The following is a 21,985-nucleotide window of genomic DNA, read 5'->3' on the forward strand; positions in this document are numbered from 1 at the left end:
AAGTGGCATTTTGTCTAATATTCAGCTTAACCACTGGTCGCCCGCTTGGAAAACACTGGGATGCGAAGCTTTGCTGTTAATAGGCCAGTAGTGGCCTGTCATCCTCTTACTATCTGGGAAATCAGAGATGATGCACCGATCAGAAGAAAGGTTCATAAAAAGGTCACTAGTCACTAGTTCCATTTACTATCAAGAAAATTAGTGATGCGTTTGTACTTTCTTGAGTATTTTCAAACGCAAATGTAGTTCTGCACAGTTATATTTGTGAAAAGCAAAAGAACTTACGACTAATAAAAAAGACATAAGTCATATTTGTCATTTTATGGTCCTTTTTTCAGCAAAAAAAAAAAAACAAAACATGCAGAGTGTTGTCATTTTCTTGTATTGTACATGAGTAGAAAATTCTGCAGAGTCTGACATGCATCAGGGCCACGTGACACGCTGTAAATGTATAAGATGGCTGTATTTGCACAGTGTGAATCAAGCACAACAAAACACACAAAACAAGTTTTAGTTCCTATGCTGATAGATGCTGGACGTACTAAGTTCAAAAGCTGTTCTTTGGGTTACTCAGTCAAAGTTGGCGTAAACCAGGATTCGTAAGGCATTTCCTTCACGAACACGATGTACTTCTAAGTGAAACACCGAGGCTCTCTGAGTTCTATCAGTCAGGTGGGGGTGGATGGAAGTAACCACATTGCTTAACGTTATTTTTTTCCCCACCCACTGGTGCCTGGTGATGTCATCAAAACCTAGAAGACGTTTTAGGTCAATACATTTGTAATCAATACACTTTCATGGAAGACTGCAGGCAAAGTACCATTTTTTTTTAAACAATATAACAAATCACACTCAAGATATGACCAGAGATATGACCTGACAAAAGCTAGCTGTTTTCTTCAGCAGCTACTCTTGTACGTCTACTAAAGTTGTTACTTATACTGTGCAAAAAACAAATTGGATGGTCTCGCAGAGCATTCTAGTAGGCCAGGAGGAAGCTACTAAGCCATGCTATTAGCAACGACTTTAAAAGACGTCACAGACGTCAATGGCTGAGATTTGACAATAAGACTAGAGTTGGCAATAAAGTATCTGAATGGGCCGCCAAAAGGGGCTACTGTGAGATACAGAACATCTCTCACGCTCAACAGCACTCAACCCTCTCAATCTTTAGGACAAAGCACAGAGGAAAAGCTGTCTTGGTGAGAAAAAAGAAAGTGAACGTGAAAGTGAAGAAAGTGGTAAGCACTTGAAAACTGTGGCCTTTAGGAACCTGCCAAGAAACTTTATCCAATTTGTCACAATGAATGGAGAAAAATTCAGTGCACTAAATGTATTTATTCATTTTTATTAATGAGTTTCCTTATAATTCCTCTGATCATCAAATGTATTTTAAAAAATCTGTACAGGATAGGATTGTACATCCTAGGTGAGGAACACTTTTACAAAGTTCTGTATAAAATAATGCGACATTATACTGCTTTATTAGTCAATACAATATTTAATCCTTATGTTACAATTACATTGCTATTATTTTAAGGTTTAATGTTTGAACTATTAACAGTATTCATCATATATTTAAGATGTACAGGTGCATGAGACAGGCCAGTGTTTCTGGCTAATAATTAGCCAATGCGTAGTGTTTGACAGCACACTCCGTACACACGTCCCAGAGGACGCTCAGTTTAGCTGCTTTTTCCATTTCAGAGAGGAAATGTCAGCCAACTGTTACTGCCTAATTGCACATTAATGGAGCAGGTACAGAATATTCTTTACACAGATTCAAGATTAAGCTGTCAGGTCTATTAACAGTACATGCTAAAATGATCCCAGATCAGCCGAAAAGCCGATAGAGGGCATTTTGGGAAAAACAATAAAATAGTTCTATTTTCCTTAAATGAATGTAAAGAGGATCAAATTTCTCTTTACATTATTGTACGCTAAAGCTAAGAAAGCACTTTCCTTTCCCTAAAGTTGCCATTTTGGAGATACCAGGTTTTGTTGCATCAGTGAAATACTTGGAGTTCATGTACCACTGTTGCTTTTGAAGTCATTCAACGGGTCATGTCAATATATGATGAAACAAAGAGCATTTGTTAGGATAATTTGGTCTGGAAAGTAGAAACAATCTGTTTACTGAAGCAAATTATGAAAAAGAAAACGAAATGAAAATAAGCCTAGCAATGCATTTTCTAGTAAGACATGGAAATCAGAGTGACACTTTGAAAGCCTGTCATCTAAACTGCAGCAGATCAGCATTTTGACTGGCTTCCTGGAAAGGACCATTCAAATGTGCCCTACAAGTAGTCCATCTCAGCCGTCTCCAGATGTTTTGAAATGTGGTCCAATATGAGTTTCTCATTTGCTGGGTCTTTCAGGTAGAAGTGTGATCCAGAGAGCATCTGCACAGTGAAATCACCACTAGTCATAGCCTTCCATGCTGTTAAAAAGACATAAGAGCATGTTGAGGTCATAGTGATGCTAATATCGATTCAAATTACAGATGAACTGGATTTAACTTGAAATTTTTCATTTAGCTTTAAATTCTGAGCTGTTATATTCTATAATAATCTGTGTGCTATACAACAAAAGTTGACGCACCATGAGGCATAATGACATTATTCTTCATAACATACGCACAGGCTTGTGATCTTGCGTAGTGTTCCCCAGCCTTGGTCCTGAACATCCAATGCCTTACACATTTTAGCACAATACAGGGATGCTAATGAGCTGACCATGGCTGGCCCATATAATAAGATAACCACAGCAATTTTTAGCTAGATTTGCACTGCCAAACAGTCACAAAAGGTGTCCTAAGTTATCTTGTGGTGTAGGGTATGTATTTTTACCCCTGCAATATATACATGGTTCAATCACGGCCACCCAGATTTCAAATCCTAAATATTACAATATTTAATATTTACTCATTGACTCAACATCCTGTAGTGTGGAGGGAACACTGATTCTCTCATCTCTGAGAGACATGCATGAAAAACTGATAACCATTAAAAGGCAAACATAAGGATAAAATCTGATATTTAAAATTTGAAATACAAAATCTGAAATTCTATTGCTATGATCATGCTAATTTCTACTAATGCCTCTATTTTCGTTGAGGACGGAAAAAACATACGCTACTGTGAGTAACCCTGTAAAGCCTGAAACAGTCATTTAAGGTCAGAGGTGTTCGATCGGATTTCACTGAAGTTTTTCTGACCATGTTATATGTCTTTACATATTAACATCACATGTACAGGCTCAAAAAGTAGGAGAAATGCAAATCAACATTATACTGAAGAAGATACGATGACAGTAACACATAATTCACTTCCCTGGAATACACATCATCATCTCATGCTATTTAAATCTTCTTCTTTCAGCTGCTCCCTTTAGGGGTCGCCACAGCGGATCATCTGCCTCCATCTTGCCCTATCCATTGCCTCCTCTACTTTCACACCAACCATCTCCATGTCCACCTTCACTACATCCATAAACCTTCTCTGAGGTCTACCTCTTCTCCTTCTACCCGGCAGCTCCATCTCCAACATTCTTTGCCCAATATATCCACTATTCCTCCTCAACACATGTCCAAACCATCTCAACCTGGCCTCTCTGGCTTTATCTCCAAACTGCTCCACCTTGCAGCTGTTCCCTTTTTCTATGCAAAATGCACGTATGACTGCAAAAAAAGTGTGCCACGACATGTGTGAGCATAATCTGAAAGTGTGTGGTGTTTGTTCTGGGTAAATCTTGGTGACGGAAGAACTAAAAGCAAAAAAAATCTGTCGTGTGGGGTCTCAAGGATGTTTTAAATCCTGTAAGTATTAGCTGGATCAGGTGTGTTTGGAGCCCAGAAAACATTAGTAAAATGTGCAGGACCCCTAGGACCAGGGCTGGGAAACGCTGATCTAAAGCAAAACAGAACTTCACGCTAAATGAAACTCTCCCAGGTTTATCTTACTAATCATTTTGAGAAGTGTTTATTACAGGACAAGATGTGTGGCTACACTATGAAACTGAAAAGATACTAGCAATGCCTCAGAATGGTCCACATGGCTCTATGGAGTAATAATGTTGCAAAAACAAAAGGAAGGATAACCCCATCTCTGACCTTGTAAGTCATGTGGCATATCTTCCTTGCCATCAAAGCACGAGACTGGGCAAGAGAGGAAAGGGCTGGTGGGCCTGTTACACCTGCAACAAAAGGGAAATGGTTATTGCTGTGGTTCCTAAAGCCAGTCCTGGGATGGGGGGGGGCTCATGCCCTGTACATTTTTGTTTTTAACCTACTTTAACAGACCTGACTCAGCACAAGAGGAGCTTGTTAAATAAGTTAAAAAGCTGATATAAAGTATTGTGCAAAAGTCAAAGACCACCTTTTTGCTTATTTAATTTTCAGTCAAAACGACCATTAAGTGCAAATCCAGTGTCAGGAAAAAAGCAGAGTTCACATCCAACACACATGGATCTAATATCAGATTAAGAAGGTCTTCAGGTGTGTTAGATTTGGGATGGAGCTAAACCGCTGAGGGTGGTAGATCTCAGGGACCAGGACTGAGATAGATATTAAATGGCTGGAAGAGATATTTCTGAGCAGATTAGACATAAGATAATCCACTTGTACAAGAAAAGAGAAAGTCAAAAGAAATATATCTGAAAAACAGGAGTTTCCAATATAGTTCAAATGTTCTTACAACACAGAGAGAAAAAAAAACTCCTAACAACCGTGCAAGACCTGTTAGACCACCAAAGCTATCACCATGAGATAAACAGCACTTAAAGCTTTTATCTTTAAGAGATTCTTGCTTCAGATCAAAAAATTGACATTTTAACTGGTAATACATAAATAAAAGGAAGGTCTCTGACTTCTGCACAGTTCTTTCAGTGTGACAAAAGGGGGAAAGCAGTGCCTCCATCTGAGGTAACTGGAAACTGAGCTGAATTACTATCACTACTGAACATCAACAAAACCTTCAAACAGAAAATAACAGCGTTTTCTCTACATGGTTAAATACAATATGTTCTCTGCCAGTCTTTTTAGATCCAGTCTTTTAACATGAACACATGAACATATACAACAGACGATACGTAGAACATATTGTTTTAATTTTTTTAAACATACTTTTTACAGTTTCTTGTTTGAGGTTTTCTGCTATGATCACTTATTCTTTCAAAATATAAGCAGGCTGGCCTGCATTTTTACAAATGCATTCATGAAAGGCTCTTTTAAATAAAATGCATTGTCATTATATTGTTGCAACTCATCTTCTTCTAAAAGTATAAATATGCAGTAAATCACACAGTTAAATATACTCCACCACCTGTAGTTCTCCACCACGCTGAGGTCCGCCTTCAAGGCTGGCAAAAATAGCTTCAGCACCTCAGGATTAGCCAGTATTTCAGGAGGTGTTCCCCCGATGGAGGTCATCCACTGGAGGAATTCCTCATCAGACAGGTGGGTTCTCCGTGGGGCCTGTAATCTGGTTTCAGACTGAGAGAGAGGATCATGTACTAGTTTAGATCTGATACATTCCGTACATGCAGGAGTGCAGGAGTGCACTCTCTGCAGAGAGTGACTGAAAAATAACTTTAAAACAAAGACTACTTCAAGTCACTATGATAATTTGCAATCAAGCAAATGTAATGAATCCCCAGCAGATAACAGTCACACCACTCTATTTAAAGGGACAGCTCATCCAAGCAACACTAACAAAGCTAACCTTAACCAAAATACTGCCGTCTGACTGAACTATAACATTAAGGCATCTTTTATCTTGTGTTATATTGAGGGGTTATTCTTGTAAGCTACACTGGGCTCCTGCTATCTTCGATATTACCACTGTGCTGAACCAATGAGCACAAAGAGCAAACCACACTTACGTAAGGTGCAGAAGCCCCAGAAAGAAACACGTGCACTGGTTCAAGACTGTGAACTTTCTTCACATGCTCAGCAAAGGCATAGCTGGTCATGGCACCAAAGCTGGTGACACAAATGAACAAAAGAGGTCACTTTCTACAGCCCAAATCAACTGCATTGATAAACACAAAGAATAATAAGAAGTAAACAAAGGAAATAAAAAAAAAAAAAAACACAAGTCAAAACACTGCCAGCAAATTAACCTTGAACTCAGAATCCAGACAGTGCATGGATCTGAATTCCACATTTTTACTTGTATTAGAAACTACAACCTTGTTTCCAAAAAGCTGAGGCACTGTAAAATGTAAATTAAACAACACTTTTATGCCACATCCCAGAAGTCCTATGGAAGCCAAAAAATAACCTGACAGTATGTACAGCATTGTGCAAAATTCAGACACCACCATCAACACGGCCATTTCCAGTCAAAAATGGCATTAAGTGCAAGTTATTTCATGTTCAGGAGATATTTCTGAGGTGATAAGGTGAAAATAAATGGGGGAAAAAACTGGAGCTAAAAATGAAAAGATGTAAACTGGGACTCCTAACAACCATGCAGGACCTGGTAGAACATTGAAACCTTCACCATCAGGAACTTAAAGCTTTTATCTTTGAGGGAGAGGAAAAACTAAAAACCAGCTGCTCTCTTGTTTCAGATTTGAAAAACTGCACAGGAATCCTTTCGTACTGTGAAAAAGAAACAGACGAACATTTGAAAAATCAGACGAAGAAAGTGCTGGTCTTCTCAGAACATCATTGAAATAGTTTGGTATAACTCGGATCATGAGAAGCGAAACTGCAACCAGCTTCTAAGGTTGAATTTTGGAGTTGTGAAAAAATATCTGTGTAGATTTCTTTGCAAGCGTCTTGAGAAGAACGGAAGCTGTTTTGAGCAAAAATTAAATAAATGAAGGGCGGTCTCAGACATTTGCACAGTACTGTGGATATAATACACTTACAGCTAACTGCATTTTAACATGGAAAGTGCCACAAAGGGTTTGCTGAGCGATGCCAGCAAAATTGGATTTGAGTGTGAAAAACCTTTTAAAAGGTGTAAAATAAAAAAAACAACCACATAACGTAAAGGTTCTATTCATTATGTGGAGGTTCTTTAAACTTTTCTCTATTTTTAAAAAAAAAACAAAAAAAAAAAAAACACAACAACATGAAAAGGTTTTCAGGGAACCAAACGTGGCTTCTACAGCACATGTGTCAGGCTCCAGTCCTCACAGGCCAAAACACTGCAGACTTCAGCACACCTGATTCAGCTCTTCAGCTAATTAGGACAGCCTTCATTAACTGAATTAAGAGTGTTAGATGGGGAGAAAAGCTAATCTCCACAGCACTTTGGCCTGAAAGATCCCCAGTGTGAAATCAGTCAAACAGCAGTTCTACATCATCTAAACAAGAAATCGTTTTCATTATAAGAGTCTACATTTATGCCAGAGCAAAAAAACATGAGTGCAGAAGACAGTAATATCAAAACACTCACATTGAACGGTGACGGGGATTTAAATTATTGTCTAAAAAGAAATCTCATGAAGCTTCTTAGTGACACCAACCTGTGTCCAAAGAGGGCAAACGGTTTCTCCCTCAGTTCTGGCAACAGCACATTAATGACCTCATCAAGGATCTGCTGCATGTGCTGGAAGAATGGCTCTTTAGCTCGGCCTTCTCTGCCTGGCAGTCTGACTGAATAAACTGCATTCAGATGTTAAAAAACTAAAACTGAGCATGAAGGCAAGTAGAACATTCCCAATGCTGCAATGCAAACAACCAGTTTACACAGCCTGCTGTGAACACAAGTCAAGCTGTCAGTACACGGAAGCACAAATCTATGTTTTTTTATCCCAATAACTCTCAGAAAGCAATTAAATAAAGCCCAAAACAAACACAAACAATATGAAACACCAACCTTTAAAGCATTATAGAAATGAACCAAATGAATTCTACTAAATAACACCAGTTAGACGGTGCGACAAATACAGCGCAATACTACACTCTGACAATAGTAAACTATGTGTAACACTCTGTAGATGATCTTGGCAGATACCTTCAACAGAGCTGTTAAGGAGCCTCCCCCAGCGAGCGTAGTGGATGGAGCCTCCACCTGCCCAAGGGAAGCAAATCAGCCTGGCTACAGCGTCCGGCTGCTTGCTGAAGCAGTTAATGACCTTGTCCATCCCAACTAGAGAAATAAAACATTAAAACAAGTCACAACAGCATGTTTTGTTTATTCACATTCACTTGCATTTTTAAAAAGGCAACATTAATGAAGGCCTAGTTCAGCCCACAGCCAGGGAACCCACTACATCACTGAAAGGTCTGTTTTCTGTAGAATCTTAACAGAATCATCATCATCATCGTCATCGTCGTTGTCCATTTAATCCAGATAGGGTCACGGTATCTTAACAGAATATCTAACCCTTTTTAAAAAAGGTTCCATACAGAACTACATACAACACACTCTCCATGAATCTGAAGAACCCTTTCACCCTTTCTTTAAATGTTCATGGTTCTATACAGAGCCTTTTCTTTACTAATAAACCCTTGAAGAACCATCTTTTTTAAGAGTGTACAACAAACCATTTCAAACCACTCTGAGTGACTTTATTATCCAGATATGGACGCAGTTGTAAAGAGACAAGCTCCAGTTTCAGCAAGCCTCAGACTTTGAGTCTCAAAGCTCTTCAGGAGTTTCAACACCTTGACCAGATTATACTCCCATCACTGTTGATTAGAGCAGCTCTTTGACTGCTAAGTATCACTACTAGAAGACAGAGGATTTCCCCCAAAACTGTTCACCTGCCTGTCACACACACACACATTCCAGCCTTAGACGCTCAGCTGTATCTGCAGTGGAGCTGGACCACAGAAAAACTAGACTAGGAGCTAAACAACTTAATCGAGTTCACAACCTGCCCGAGATGCCTTCAAGACCCCCAGAGCTTCTCAAGAGCACGGCGCATTAGAACACGCTGGAGTGTCCGGAGCTACAAAATACAAACACGTCGAGGCCACTTTCTGTCTCGAAGATGAAGCGCGTCTGTCTGAGCGCTCCGCAAACAAGCCCTCGCCATTAAAATCACTCACAGCGCTGCTGAATGAAGTCCGGCTGGGCTTCTTCTTCGGCGAGCTCAGCCTGATTCAGAGCGCAATGCTGCCACCTACAGACTACAGCGCTATACTCTCTCAGCTCTCACTGCCACTGCACCGCTGCTGACAGCACAGCTTCACTCTGTCACACTGCGAGGACAGACCATCTGAGCATCTCCTTATGAAGATGAAGTCTTACACATCATTCTGCGGCATTTTCAATATATAATTGAGAATTAAAAACTGTATAATTCATAAAATAATGATAATTAGGGGGGCAGTTGTGGGCTGGAGGTTAGGGAACTGGCCCTGTGACCGGAAGGTCGCTGGTTTGATCCCCAGGGCCAACAGTCCATGACTGAAGTGTCTTTGAGCAAGACACCTAACCCCCAACTGCTCCCCAGGAGCCGTGGATAGGGCTGCCCACTGCTCTGGGCAAGTGTGCTCACTGCCCCCTATTGTGTGTGTATTCACTAGTGTGCATGTGGTGTTTCACTTCAGTTCTTCTTCTTTCGGCTTCTCCCTTTAGGGGTCGCCACAGTGGATCATCTGCCTCCATCTTGCCCTATCCATTGCCTCCTCTACTTTCACACCACCCATCTCCATGTCCACCTTCACTACATCCATAAACCTTCTCTGAGGTCTACCTCTTCTCCTTCTACCCGACAGCTCCATCTCCAACATTCTTTGACCAATATATCCACTATTCCTCTCAACACATGTCCAAACCATCTCAACCTGGCCTCTCTGGCTTTATCTCCAAACTGCTCCACCTTCACTGTCCCTCTGATCTGCTCATTTCTAATCTTGTCCAGCCTTGTCACTCCCAACGAAAATCTCAGCATCTTCATCTCCGCCACCTCCAGCTCAGCCTCCTGTCTTTTAGACAGAGCCACAGTCTCCAAACCATACATCATAGCAGGACGCACTACTGTCTTGTAAACCTTCCCTTTCACTCTTGCAGCCCTGACACCCGTCTCCACACACTCCATCCTGCCTGCACCCTCTTCTTCACCTCTTTTCTACACTGTCCATTGCTCTGGATGGTTGACCCAAGATATTTGAAGTCATCCACCTTTACAACCTCTACTCCTTGCGTCTTCACCTTTCCACCTGCCTCCCTCTCATTCACACACATGTATTCCGTCTTGTCTCCACTAACCTTCATTCCTCTCCTCTCCAGTGCAAACCTCCACCTCTCCAGATTCTCTTCCACTTCATGGATGGGTTAAATGCAGAGGTGGAACTTCCCCAGTTGTGGGATTAATAAAGTATAACTTAATTTATCTAATGATGAAATCATGAGCAGAGTTGCTGAAATGTTGTGTGATATTGATCTTTGATCTTTAAGTGAAATTATGTCTTTGTTTTGTATTTTTAAGTAAAATTTTGTCTTTATTTTGTGTCTTTAAGTGAAATTGTCATTATTTTGTGTCTTTACATGAAATTTAGTCTTTATTTTGTGTCTTTAAGTGAAATTATATCTTTATTTTGTATCTTTAAGTGAAATTATGTCTTTATTTTGTATCTTTAACTGAAATTGTCTTTATTTTGTATCTTTAAGTAAAATTATGTCTTTATTTTGTATCTTTAAGTGAAATTTTGTCTTTATTTTGTATCTTTAAGTGAAATTGTCTTTATTTTGTATCTTTAAGTGAAATTATGCCTTTATTTTGTATCTTTAAGTGAAATTATGTCTTTATTTTGTATCTTTAACTGAACTGTTGTCTTTATTTTGTATCTTTAAGTAAAATTTTGTCTTTATTTTGTATCTTTAAGTGAAATTATGTCATTATTTTGTATCTTTAAGTGAAATTATGTCTTTATTTTGTATCTTTAAGTAAAATTTTGTCTTTATTTTGTATCTTTAAGTGAAATTATGTCTTTATTTTGTATCTTTAAGTGAAATTATGTCTTTATTTCGTATCTTTAAGTGAAATTATGTCTTTATTTTGTATCTTTAAGTGAAATTTTGTCTTTATTTTGTATCTTTAAGTGAAATTTTGTCTTTATTTTGTATCTTTAAGTGAAATTTTGTCTTTATTTTGTATCTTTAAGTGAAATTATATCTTTATTTTGTATCTTTAAGTGAAATTTTGTCTTTATTTTGTATCTTTAAGTGAAATTATATCTTTATTTTGTATCTTTAAGTGAAATTATGTCTTTATTTTGTATCTTTAAGTGAAATTTTGTCTTTATTTTGTATCTTTAAGTAAAATTTTGTCTTTATTTTGTATCTTTAACTGAAATTTTGTCTTTATTTTGTTTCTTTAAGTGAAATTAGATCTTTATTTTGTATCTTTAAGTGAAATTATGTCTTTATTTTGTATCTTTAACTGAAATTTTGTCTTTATTTTGTATCTTTAATTGAAATTATGTCTTTATTTTGTATCTTTAAGTGAAATTTTGTCTTTATTTTGTATCTTTAAGTGAAATTGTCTTTATTTTGTATCTTTAAGTGAAATTATGTCTTTATTTTGTATCTTTAAGTGAAATTTTGTCTTTATTTTGTATCTTTAAGTGAAATTATATCTTTATTTTTTATCTTTAACTGAAATTTTGTCTTTATTTTGTATCTTTAAGTGAAATTTTGTCTTTATTTTGTATCTTTAACTGAAATTTTGTCTTTATTTTGTATCTTTAAGTGAAATTTTGTCTTTATTTTGTGTCTTTAACTGAAATTGTGTCTTTATTTTGTATCTTCAAGTGAAATTATGTCTTTATTTTGTGTCTTTAACTGAAATTTTGTCTTTATTTTGTGTCTTTAACTGAAATTTTGTCTTTATTTTGTATATTTACGTAAAATGATGTCTTTATTTGGTGTTTTAAGTGAAATTTTTTTTTATTTTGTAACTTTAACTGAAATTTTGTCTTTATTTTGTACCTTTAACTGAAATTTTGTCTTTATTTTGTATCTTTAAGTGAAATTTTGTCTTTATTTTGTATCTTTAAGTAAAATTTTGTCTTTATTTTGTATCTTTAAGTGAAATTATATCTTTATTTTGTATCTTTAAGTGAAATTATGTCTTTATTTTGTTTCTTTAAGTGAAATTAGATCTTTATTTTGTATCTTTAAGTGAAATTATGTCTTTATTTTGTATCTTTAACTGAAATTTTGTCTTTATTTTGTATCTTTAAGTAAAATTACGTCTTTATTTTGTATCTTTAAGTGAAATTTTGTCTTTATTTTGTATCTTTAAGTGAAATTGTCTTTATTTTGTATCTTTAAGTGAAATTATGTCTTTATTTTGTATCTTTAACTGAAATGTTGTCTTTATTTTGTATCTTTAATTGAAATTATGTCTTTATTTTGTATCTTTAAGTGAAATTTTGTCTTTATTTTGTATCTTTAAGTGAAATTGTCTTTATTTTGTATCTTTAAGTGAAATTATGTCTTTATTTTGTATCTTTAAGTGAAATTTTGTCTTTATTTTGTATCTTTAAGTGAAATTATATCTTTATTTTTTATCTTTAACTGAAATTTTGTCTTTATTTTGTATCTTTAAGTGAAATTTTGTCTTTATTTTGTATCTTTAACTGAAATTTTGTCTTTATTTTGTATCTTTAAGTGAAATTTTGTCTTTATTTTGTGTCTTTAACTGAAATTGTGTCTTTATTTTGTATCTTCAAGTGAAATTATGTCTTTATTTTGTGTCTTTAACTGAAATTTTGTCTTTATTTTGTGTCTTTAACTGAAATTTTGTCTTTATTTTGTATATTTACGTAAAATGATGTCTTTATTTGGTGTCTTTAAGTGAAATTTTTTTTTATTTTGTAACTTTAACTGAAATTTTGTCTTTATTTTGTACCTTTAACTGAAATTTTGTCTTTATTTTGTATCTTTAAGTGAAATTTTGTCTTTATTTTGTATCTTTAAGTAAAATTTTGTCTTTATTTTGTATCTTTAAGTGAAATTATATCTTTATTTTGTATCTTTAAGTGAAATTATGTCTTTATTTTGTTTCTTTAAGTGAAATTAGATCTTTATTTTGTATCTTTAAGTGAAATTATGTCTTTATTTTGTATCTTTAAGTGAAATTTTGTCTTTATTTTGTATCTTTAAGTAAAATTACGTCTTTATTTTGTATCTTTAAGTGAAATTTTGTCTTTATTTTGTATCTTTAAGTGAAATTGTCTTTATTTTGTATCTTTAAGTGAAATTATGTCTTTATTTTGTATCTTTAACTGAAATGTTGTCTTTATTTTGTATCTTTAAGTAAAATTTTGTCTTTATTTTGTATCTTTAAGTGAAATTATGTCTTTATTTTGTATCTTTAAGTGAAATTATGTCTTTATTTTGTATCTTTAAGTGAAATTATGTCTTTATTTTGTATTTTTAAGTGAAATTTTGTCTTTATTTTGTATCTTTAAGTGAAATTATATCTTTATTTTGTATCTTTAAGTGAATTTATGTCTTTATTTTGTATCTTTAAGTGAAATTTTGTCTTTATTTTGTATCTTTAAGTGAAATTTTGTCTTTATTTTGTATCTTTAAGTGAAATTATATCTTTATTTTGTATCTTTAAGTGAAATTTTGTCTTTATTTTGTATCTTTAAGTGAAATTATGTCTTTATTTTGTATCTTTAAGTGAAATTTTGTCTTTATTTTGTATCTTTAAGTGAAATTATATCTTTATTTTGTATCTTTAAGTGAAATTATGTCTTTATTTTGTATCTTTAAGTGAAATTTTGTCTTTATTTTGTATCTTTAAGTGAAATTTTGTCTTTATTTTGTATCTTTAAGTGAAATTATGTCTTTATTTTGTATCTTTAAGTGAAATTTTGTCTTTATTTTGTATCTTTAAGTGAAATTATGTCTTTATTTTGTATCTTTAAGTGAAATTTTGTCTTTATTTTGTATCTTTAAGTGAAATTATATCTTTATTTTGTATCTTTAAGTGAAATTATGTCTTTATTTTGTATCTTTAAGTGAAATTTTGTCTTTATTTTGTATCTTTAAGTGAAATTTTGTCTTTGTCACATTTATAGTAACGTGGATTGGAGAGAGCGACACGATTCCAGGATGTGACGCTGTTTCCTGCCGTTGGAATTTCCGGTGGGTGGCCCTCCCCCCCAGCCCGACTGTAGATGGTGAACCGGCTGCGGGACCGAGAGTCGGAGACACTAACCGGCGCAGAGCAGCAGAAAAGATCCGCTTTCGGTCCAGGGGCTGCGTCTCTATACGCGGGCAGAGTTCACCGTGTTAGCCGTTCAGTCTGTCGCTTTGCGGGAGTTTAAACAGTGCGAAGCGCCCTCGAGTCGCAGCCTGAGACCAGCTCCTCGGGAACCAGCAGGAGGGGGAAAGCGCCTCGTTACTCCTGGGGCTTTTACCAGGGTGTGTTAACTCGTCAGCTGGGAGTAATTACGGAGCTCCGGTGAGCGGGAGACGGTGGTGCAGTGGAGTGGAGCGGGGACACAGCTGTTCGTCAGCCTGTCTGTGTCGCTGCCCGTCGAGCAGACGAGCTGCTGTGCTAGCCGAATGAGGCACCGGCCGAGCTGACCCGCAGCTCCGTCAGCCGCAGCAGCGAGAGAGCGAGAGAGCGACGGGCCAGAGCGGTCCGGGAGAGGACGGTTAGGCGTTAGCCGACCCGCCAGCAGCGGCTGCGGAAAAGAGGACCACCGCCACCACCACCATCCCCCGAGAGCCGGTGCTCCAGCTGTAGGAAGCCGGCTGACTGGACTCCGGGCAGAGACCTCATGAATGGAAATCAGTCCTACAGGTGAGGGTGGAGAGGTGCTCGAGTGGCTGTCAGCCTGTGTGAGTGTCAGCTGGACGGGACGGCGTTAGCCGGGGCTGCTTTACACGCTAAGTTAACTCAACAGCCAGCGCTCTGTAGGCGTTTAACATTGTTGAATAGCTGCAGAGGAGCCGAGATAAGAACACACGTCCTCGCAGTTCTCACTGTTCGGGAGCTTCTGGGCCAGTCGGTCTGTTTTGGAGCTGCTCGTTTGTGTATTTGTGTGGCGGTTGGTGATGACGGTTATATCGGTTATGAAGGTTGGAGGCGGTTTGGCCGCGCCGCGCGTGGAGGGTCCTGACGCGCTCGAGCTGTCCACGTCACGGCGCTGCGGCTCGCCTGTCACGCACAGGTGGTGTGGCGATCAGGTGCTGCTGAGCTACTTCTCTGTCTGTGTGTGTGTGTGTGTGTGCGCGCGCGCGCGTTTAGTGCTTTATGGGGACCCGTTGAATGGCACGAAAGTATGGCCAGTTCAACGCTATGGGGACTTTGACTGGCCTCCGTAATTCTGTTCAGATCGGGTTTGTCGCAACGTGTATGTGGGCAGGTGTGCAGGACGGGGTGGTCACGATTGGATTAAAATGATTACAGAATTATTAAAAAACGAAGTTTGTTGAATTTGTCTGCTATACATACTGTACTAAAGAATGTGCTACAAATGTCGATTTAGTGTTGGATGTTAGATTTCGGATGCAGCAAGGTTGTCCACAGGCCAGGGAGAGACTGGCGGGCCGAAGATTCTGAACATGGGGTGCGATTAACATTCAGACTGCTTTAATGAGCGGTACTGAAAGAGAGGAAACCCGCAGTGGCGGGATCTACAAAAGCGGTGCTACTCAAGCTGCTTAGAGTGCGAAGATTTCTGCAGTAAACACTGCTGTATAATAATCTCCTCCGATGGTCATGAAATGCCAAAGCAGCGTTAAAGGCTCTCAAAATGACAGTTTATTGGAATTTTAGTGAGAAACAGGCCTGATGGATGCACGCTTATATATATTTTTTGCCATATAAAGTAGCAATTTATGTATATATGAAGTATTTCTGAATGGTTTTTATCTTCTCTAAAGTGTTGTGAAATCTTTGAAAGCGCATTGTTCAGATAAGACCATTTTATTGTTTAACTTTTACAGAAATGATCACAATAACTGAAATTACTCAGTTCCCCCTATAATGACTGCCTGGTTATATCAGCAGTATCACAATTCAGTAAAGTTTCAGAGGACTTTAGTGTGTTCTTGCAGTACAAAGTGCGCAGTTTTTCTCACAGTAGACGGTACTCACAGTGTAACACGTTAAAATTTTAGCGAAATGTAGCCTTTATTTGAAAAGTAAATGAACCCAAAGGTAGTACAGCTGACTTCACTGTAGCTATACAGTCAGTAGAAATAGCCTGACTCACAGAGATAGGAATACAAACACACGCGTGGCCACACAGGGGACAGTGGGGGAGGCCTCGGCGTGCTCGTTGTCATGGCGACTGGTTTGCCAGTTGCCCTGTCGCTGAAGTACCAGCTATACAAATTGAATTTCCGCACTGATGACATTTCGCAAAAAAAGTTTTGAAGTGGAAAAGATACAGAGCAAAGGCCCCTCACTGATGGGGAGAGTATTAATAATAGCTGGTCGCAAATGATCAGATTAGCCCCCCGTTGTACGAGCCTGGTGTAAGCTTTAGCCTGCACGTGGTTTAAAGTACAGGGCTGTGCATTCCAAGGGTGCTAACAGCAGTTCCTGCAGTTGAACTATGAAAAGGAAATGGAAAGAAAGTCATGGTCTTTAAATTATCATGCGCATTAGTGGGTATCTTTTATTTCACAGAACTAAAGACTTTTATCTTGGCATCTATTTCGTCCTGCTCAGGGACTTTCCTCAGTCTGTCCTGAATTGTCCTGGCACAGTGTAACATACTTTTTTGGATTTGTTTTCAGCGCTAAGACACTGTACATCGTGAAATTGTTCTGCCTGCTCTAATGCGTTCAGGGACCTGGTGCTATTTTTAGTGTAGCCTTTTAGGAATTCCCGACTAAGTTTATAAAAAAAAAAAAAAAAAAAAGGATTCACGTGAGTGAAAGTGTGTGTAAAAGAAAATACGTGTGTTTATATGTGTTAGGAATGTATGATGGTATCTGAATCATTCTGAACTTGTTGGAATGGCAATTTGAAGTTGCTCAATTATGTAAATGCCAGAGCTTTTATTGTCAACAGTGGGGAGCAGATGAGTTTGACCAATCAGAAGCAATCCAGTACCCGAGTGCTGTGTACATAGCAATATGACCACAACTAACTAACACATGATGTTTAGTGTTAAAGCATAAATCCATAAAAAATACAAGGACTGGTCTTCTTGGCAAAAAAAGCTAAAAATCACAATATAAATGAGATATTATATCCGAACCATTCAGCTTCAGAATCATTTCAGTATTGGCAGATAATTGCTTTACAAATAATATATCAGCATCAGATGTTTAAATGTTTCGATTCATCAGATATTTCTGATATTTGATTTATTTTTTTGTGCTTTGGCAGAGCAGAATGTTTGCTGACACTGGGATACTACATTAAAAAGTTTGTATTTCAATAATTTTAGGTAAATTATTGTTTGGTAAATTGATATTTTTCCATGATGTTAATATATTTTTTACACGTTCATATACCAGCATCGGCAGACGCTTAGTGAAAAGCGCTGAACATCAGGGTCAGCCCAGAATTCCCTACATCTCTACTATCTATGACAAACTGTTAAACTATGTGATGGAGGGTGTACTGGGAGAGTGTGTGCCTGTGCGTGAATCTGTGACTTGTTCTTACAGGTAGACCAGTGACTATATATGGAAGTACCTGTTTTCCTATTATTGCTTGTTGGTATAGTCTTGGTTGCCATGGAGAGAAGGCAGCCACATGGGTGCAGTTGGCATGGCAACGGCACATTGGGAACTCCAAGAATCATTTGGAGCAGCAGGGTCCCCTTTGGGTGCCTTCCAGTATCAACCCTCACTCTGAAAATCTCCTGTAAATCGCTCTCACTGCAATGTGTGATCGCACTCACACCACTATGCTTCTAGTCACTGCTCTCCATGACTGGGCTGGAGATGTCCTAAGCCTTGCATTTCTAACTAGCCTTTTGTAGCAGAACTACCTGAGCTCTGCTCCTCAAACAGTGCACCATACTAGTTTTTAGTGTATTGATTAAGATGGGAATGGTATGGTTGTGTTTTGTGCACCACTCAATATAGAGTTTATTAGTGCTACCAATTATTTTGACAATTGAGTAATCAGAGTTTAAGAAAGGCCAAACAATGAACACTCACAGCCTTTCAATGTTGAAAGCTTAACTAGGAAAACACTACAGGCCAGATTCATGAAACATGCTGGAAACAGCGCTGCGACATTCAAAATACTCAGCATGGTAAATAAGAGCTATTAAAAAAGTCACTGTGGTGGTGATTAGCATACTGGTGACTTTTAATTCAAAATCCACATGTGAACGAAGTCATGCATATTAAATACCAGCGCTGGTGAAGCTCCAATTGGCTGCTGAAAGGAGTGAAAACAAAGAAAAACTAAATTCTCAGGAAAGAGAGATGAGTTGTAAGAGCAAATGTGCTGCATAATAAAAGTAAATTGTTTTAAAGATGCCTTTTAACTTTTAATCGAGAAACATTTGTTTATCAGAAAGTGGTTTTATTATAAAATTCAAATTATAACTTTAATTTTAAATTATAATAAAAAATACCAAATAAAATTGGTTAGCAAAAATGTGACCAGCGAGTTGTATTAAGACTTGTTATGCTTATTTTTATTATTTATATAATAATAAATGTATTATTTAATATTTGAAAATTTGAATCTTGCATGCTGAAATTTTAATTGCTGTGGTAGACTGTATTTAGCTTTCATTTCCAGTTTTCCTTCTGTTTATTTATTTTGATTTGCCCCATGTAAATAAAATATAATAAATACAAAATATTGATTAGTACAAATTCATTTTTCACCTGTGACAATTTTCACCACTACATAGGTCATTTTCAATTTGTCAATTTAATTCCTTATAAAATCCACTGTAAATTGAAAAATAGTATTAAGTTAAAACTGCTTGCTTTTTCCCCCCCAAAATCAGCATTATGTGGTTAGAATTTCAACATGTTGTCTTCATTTGTTTGGATTATAGGCTAAACCTACTACTACCATACACAGGAGGGGATTCACCAAACACGAAACGCAATATTGAAAGAGCGGCACGTTTTAAGCACAGATCCAGTTAAATCTAAGGCCAGTCTGAAATCTGTCTCACACAAATCTTACTTTCTCCTCTGTTATTCTGCAACAGCGATTAGAAGGTTTGCTGTGCTTTCAGTAGTAACAACAAAACATGTTTGAAAATAGGTTCTATAGACGGGGTGGCTAACGATGGACCCAGTCATTTCTCGGACTATAAGATTATCTGTGCTGTCAGTCGCTTCCAATTGTGAAAGTTTGTCAGAAGGTGCGTATCAGGAACAAAAATTGTCTAAATGTTATCTAACAACCAAATTTACTCTTGGAGTGAATTTAAAATGTTCGTTATCTATACGTCTAGAACACTAGAGCTCTGACTCACTGTGTGTTTCATTAAAAAGATCAGATTTCATCCTGTTGTCCTCATTGTACTAAAAATCTTTAAAAGTTTTTTTTTTTTTTTAGCTGTGGCACTACAGGGTCTTTTTTGGCATGTTCTAACATTTCACATCAGAAAAATCAAATATCGTGACATTGTGTATTGTTAACATCTTTGAAGTGTCTTGATCTGTTATTTCCACTACATCGCCCACCTCTAGATGTCATGATGAGTTTGCGCTCCCTGTTCACATGAATTGAATGAAAAAGGAAAGCAGATGGTGGCGAGTACTGTACAGGGTCATATACAATTAAAAAAGGTAAACAAAGAAATTGTATCACTCCAGTTTCACATCATCTCACAAAATGAAACATCATGTATAATGTCATTTAGTTAATGACATTATACACGATGTATAGCTGCACTTTTTTTCTATTAATCAAAACTGATTAATCCATTCCAGTAATCATGGTTGGTTGCAGCTCTAACAGAAAGTTATGGCTTTGTTGTCTCAATGCTTTTTAAAATGAGTTTTCAGGTTTGTAGTGACTTTGTAATGCATGTCCAGGGTGGAATGTATCATTGAGTACAGCACATGCTGAAGCTATTTGCTAACTAGTGGGTTTGATTCTAAAGGGTGAGATGAGTCACGGTAAAAAGAGATGACTTAATTGTCTGATGTAGGTTAGTTTGATCACAGGTCTTTGGTTGTTCAGACTTTGGAATTTTTTTTAAAAACTTTTGTGTGCGTGTGGGGAAGTGTGACTGTATGGTGTGGGTTGCGTGTGTCTGCATTGTCTTTGATGTCAGGTTTGCAGTAGCATTTCCACTAAGTAAGCATTGGAGGATATTGGTGAGGTTGAGCATCTCATTTTGCAGGACATGGTGTGTAACATCTTAATCTCCAGTATTTTAGTGCCGAGATTGACGGTTGACTGTTGCCCCTGCCTGAGAAAATATAAATTTTTCCTTTTCTTTTTTAACAGTACAATAATCATTGTATCGACAATTGTAATCAACAGTGTATAAAGAGTCTGAGAGTCTTTTAGTGTGATTCGGGTGCGAAATTATGAGCTTCAGGTCCTGAAAACGTTCATTTGAGTGACTTATTAGTGATATCATTTTTAGTAAGCTTGGATTATTTTCCTGTCTGTTTCTGCTCTTACATGTATTCAGGGGCATGCTACATGGATTTAGTGCTGTCTCTCCCAATTTTTCTCAATAACAAATTGCCGTTATAAAGAAATGGTGGTGCATTGTAATTGTTTCATTTTGTATAGCCTACATCTGTCTCTAATGTACAATCAGCCAGATTACTCAAAATCATTTCTAGTGTGAAACAAGATTCTTTAGACAATGACTTTTTCCACATTTCAAGTAAAACTATGTATGAGAAATTTTGAGTGTTCCAGAAAAACCACATGCTGTTCTGACTCAGAACTAAAAGCATCCACAATTAGGTATATGCCCAGTCAGCATCTGGGCATTTCCAAATCATTGCAATTGTGTTTAGGCTAAAAGTAATTAATAGTGATGTTAAAGTTAACATGTTGTTAAAGCGATAAAAATGGAATTAATTTTTTTTCTATTCCAACCATCAGTATTTTCAGCCCGAAGCCCATCTGCTAGCACATTTGTAACTTGCTAGGATTCAGGCCGTGATTGTAGGCATCTCAAATTGTGTACAAATTATGTTGAGCTTTGAATATCGTTTTGTATGGAAAACACAACACTGATATTTACTGGAATGTCAGTAAAGAATGCCTTTGACAGAGTATGCTGGACAATGTGTACAGAGTATTATGGATAAGTCAAAAAGCAGCAAGCTTAAGAAAAGAAAGCAACAGCAAAGTGGAAAGAGTCCACTGAAGACATTCTTCAGGATGTCATTGAGCTCACTTCACTCTGTAATTACCATATAACTGGCCATTATGAAAAAAGAACATATGTTTTTGCAAAAATGTCTTAGAGCTTGTTGCTTAAATATTACCATTGACATACACATTCATTCATGTTCGTAGTAATCCAAATGAATCCATGTAGGCCATATTGTCTAAAATGTACATATCAGGTGTGCTATATCTTCCTTTATCTGAGGTATATACATTTTTTTTTGAAATTTTTTTTCATAATTAAATATTTTAAAAAAAAACATTTTTTGGCTAAATCCTCTAACAATAGTAATGATGGTGATGTGTGCAGAAGCCGTTGGGGCTGCGCCCCTGTTTGCCGTGCCACGGAGGCCTGGCTATGGCACCATGGGGAAGCCCATCAAGCTGCTGGCCAACTGCTTTCAGGTGGACATCCCCAAGATGGATGTCTACCTGTACGAGGTCAACATCAAGCCTGAAAGATGCCCTCGTCGTGTCAACAGGTGCGTAACACACATGCGACAAATTATTTATGATGACCTTACTGACATGTACAGATTGTAGATCACCCACTCTTCCTCTGAAAAGCTTTATGAATACAAGCAAAGGAGACATGCTCTACTGGCTTTTGACAAAGAAATCAGTGTATACATGCTCTCACTTCTCTAATTATATGTATGTCTAACAGTGAGATTTGAGAAGTGCTTTTGTTGAAATTGTTTAACCTAAGTGACTCATTTACGTAAGCAACTCTGAATCACTTAACACA

The 21,985-nt window shown here is 37.1% G+C and overlaps 2 protein-coding genes across 4 annotated transcripts in view; one reads left to right on the forward strand and one right to left on the reverse strand.

The window, feature by feature from the left end:
* Window positions 1-1,318: 1,318 nt before the first annotated feature.
* olah (oleoyl-ACP hydrolase) lies at window positions 1,319-9,059 on the reverse strand. Of its 2 annotated transcripts, none has more exons than XM_017725585.1 (7): window positions 9,011-9,059; window positions 7,971-8,105; window positions 7,480-7,618; window positions 5,881-5,980; window positions 5,322-5,491; window positions 4,112-4,194; window positions 1,319-2,440 (listed from the first exon to the last, which is right to left on the reverse strand). In XM_017725585.1, exons 2-7 carry the CDS (start codon window positions 8,098-8,100, stop codon window positions 2,298-2,300), a joined length of 765 nt encoding a protein of 254 aa, XP_017581074.1. In that variant the 5' UTR covers window positions 8,101-8,105; window positions 9,011-9,059; the 3' UTR covers window positions 1,319-2,297. The 2 variants fall into 2 exon arrangements, with proteins under 2 accessions (XP_017581074.1, XP_017581073.1); XM_017725584.1 differs by having other exon boundaries at window positions 8,836-9,042.
* A 5,025-nt stretch (window positions 9,060-14,084) lies between these two features.
* Window positions 14,085-21,985, forward strand: part of ago3b (argonaute RISC catalytic component 3b) — a 28,061-nt gene continuing 20,160 nt past the window's right edge. For both annotated transcript variants that reach the window (XM_037539946.1, XM_017725579.2), the window contains exons 1-2: window positions 14,085-14,733; window positions 21,548-21,719. In XM_037539946.1, coding sequence (XP_037395843.1) covers window positions 14,715-14,733; window positions 21,548-21,719 — 191 coding nt within the window. In that variant the 5' untranslated portion in view covers window positions 14,085-14,714. The remainder of the gene's footprint in view (window positions 14,734-21,547; window positions 21,720-21,985) is intronic.

The sequence above is a fragment of the Pygocentrus nattereri genome, chromosome 1, assembly GCF_015220715.1.
Source record: "Pygocentrus nattereri isolate fPygNat1 chromosome 1, fPygNat1.pri, whole genome shotgun sequence".
Classification (NCBI taxonomy): domain Eukaryota; kingdom Metazoa; phylum Chordata; class Actinopteri; order Characiformes; family Serrasalmidae; genus Pygocentrus; species Pygocentrus nattereri.

Bases quoted from the DNA above. Each gene is read 5' to 3' on its own strand.
- olah (XM_017725585.1), bottom strand. From the start codon at position 8,100: ATGGACAAGGTCATTAACTGCTTCAGCAAGCAGCCGGACGCTGTAGCC. The intron at 5,981-7,479 runs GTTGGTGTCACT...TTGTGTCACCAG, and splicing joins TTTGCCCTCTTTGGACACAG to CTTTGGTGCCATGACCAGCT. The intron at 4,195-5,321 runs GTGGTGGAGTAT...CTTTTGTTGCAG, and splicing joins AGCGTGGTGGAGAACTACAG to GTGTAACAGGCCCACCAGCC.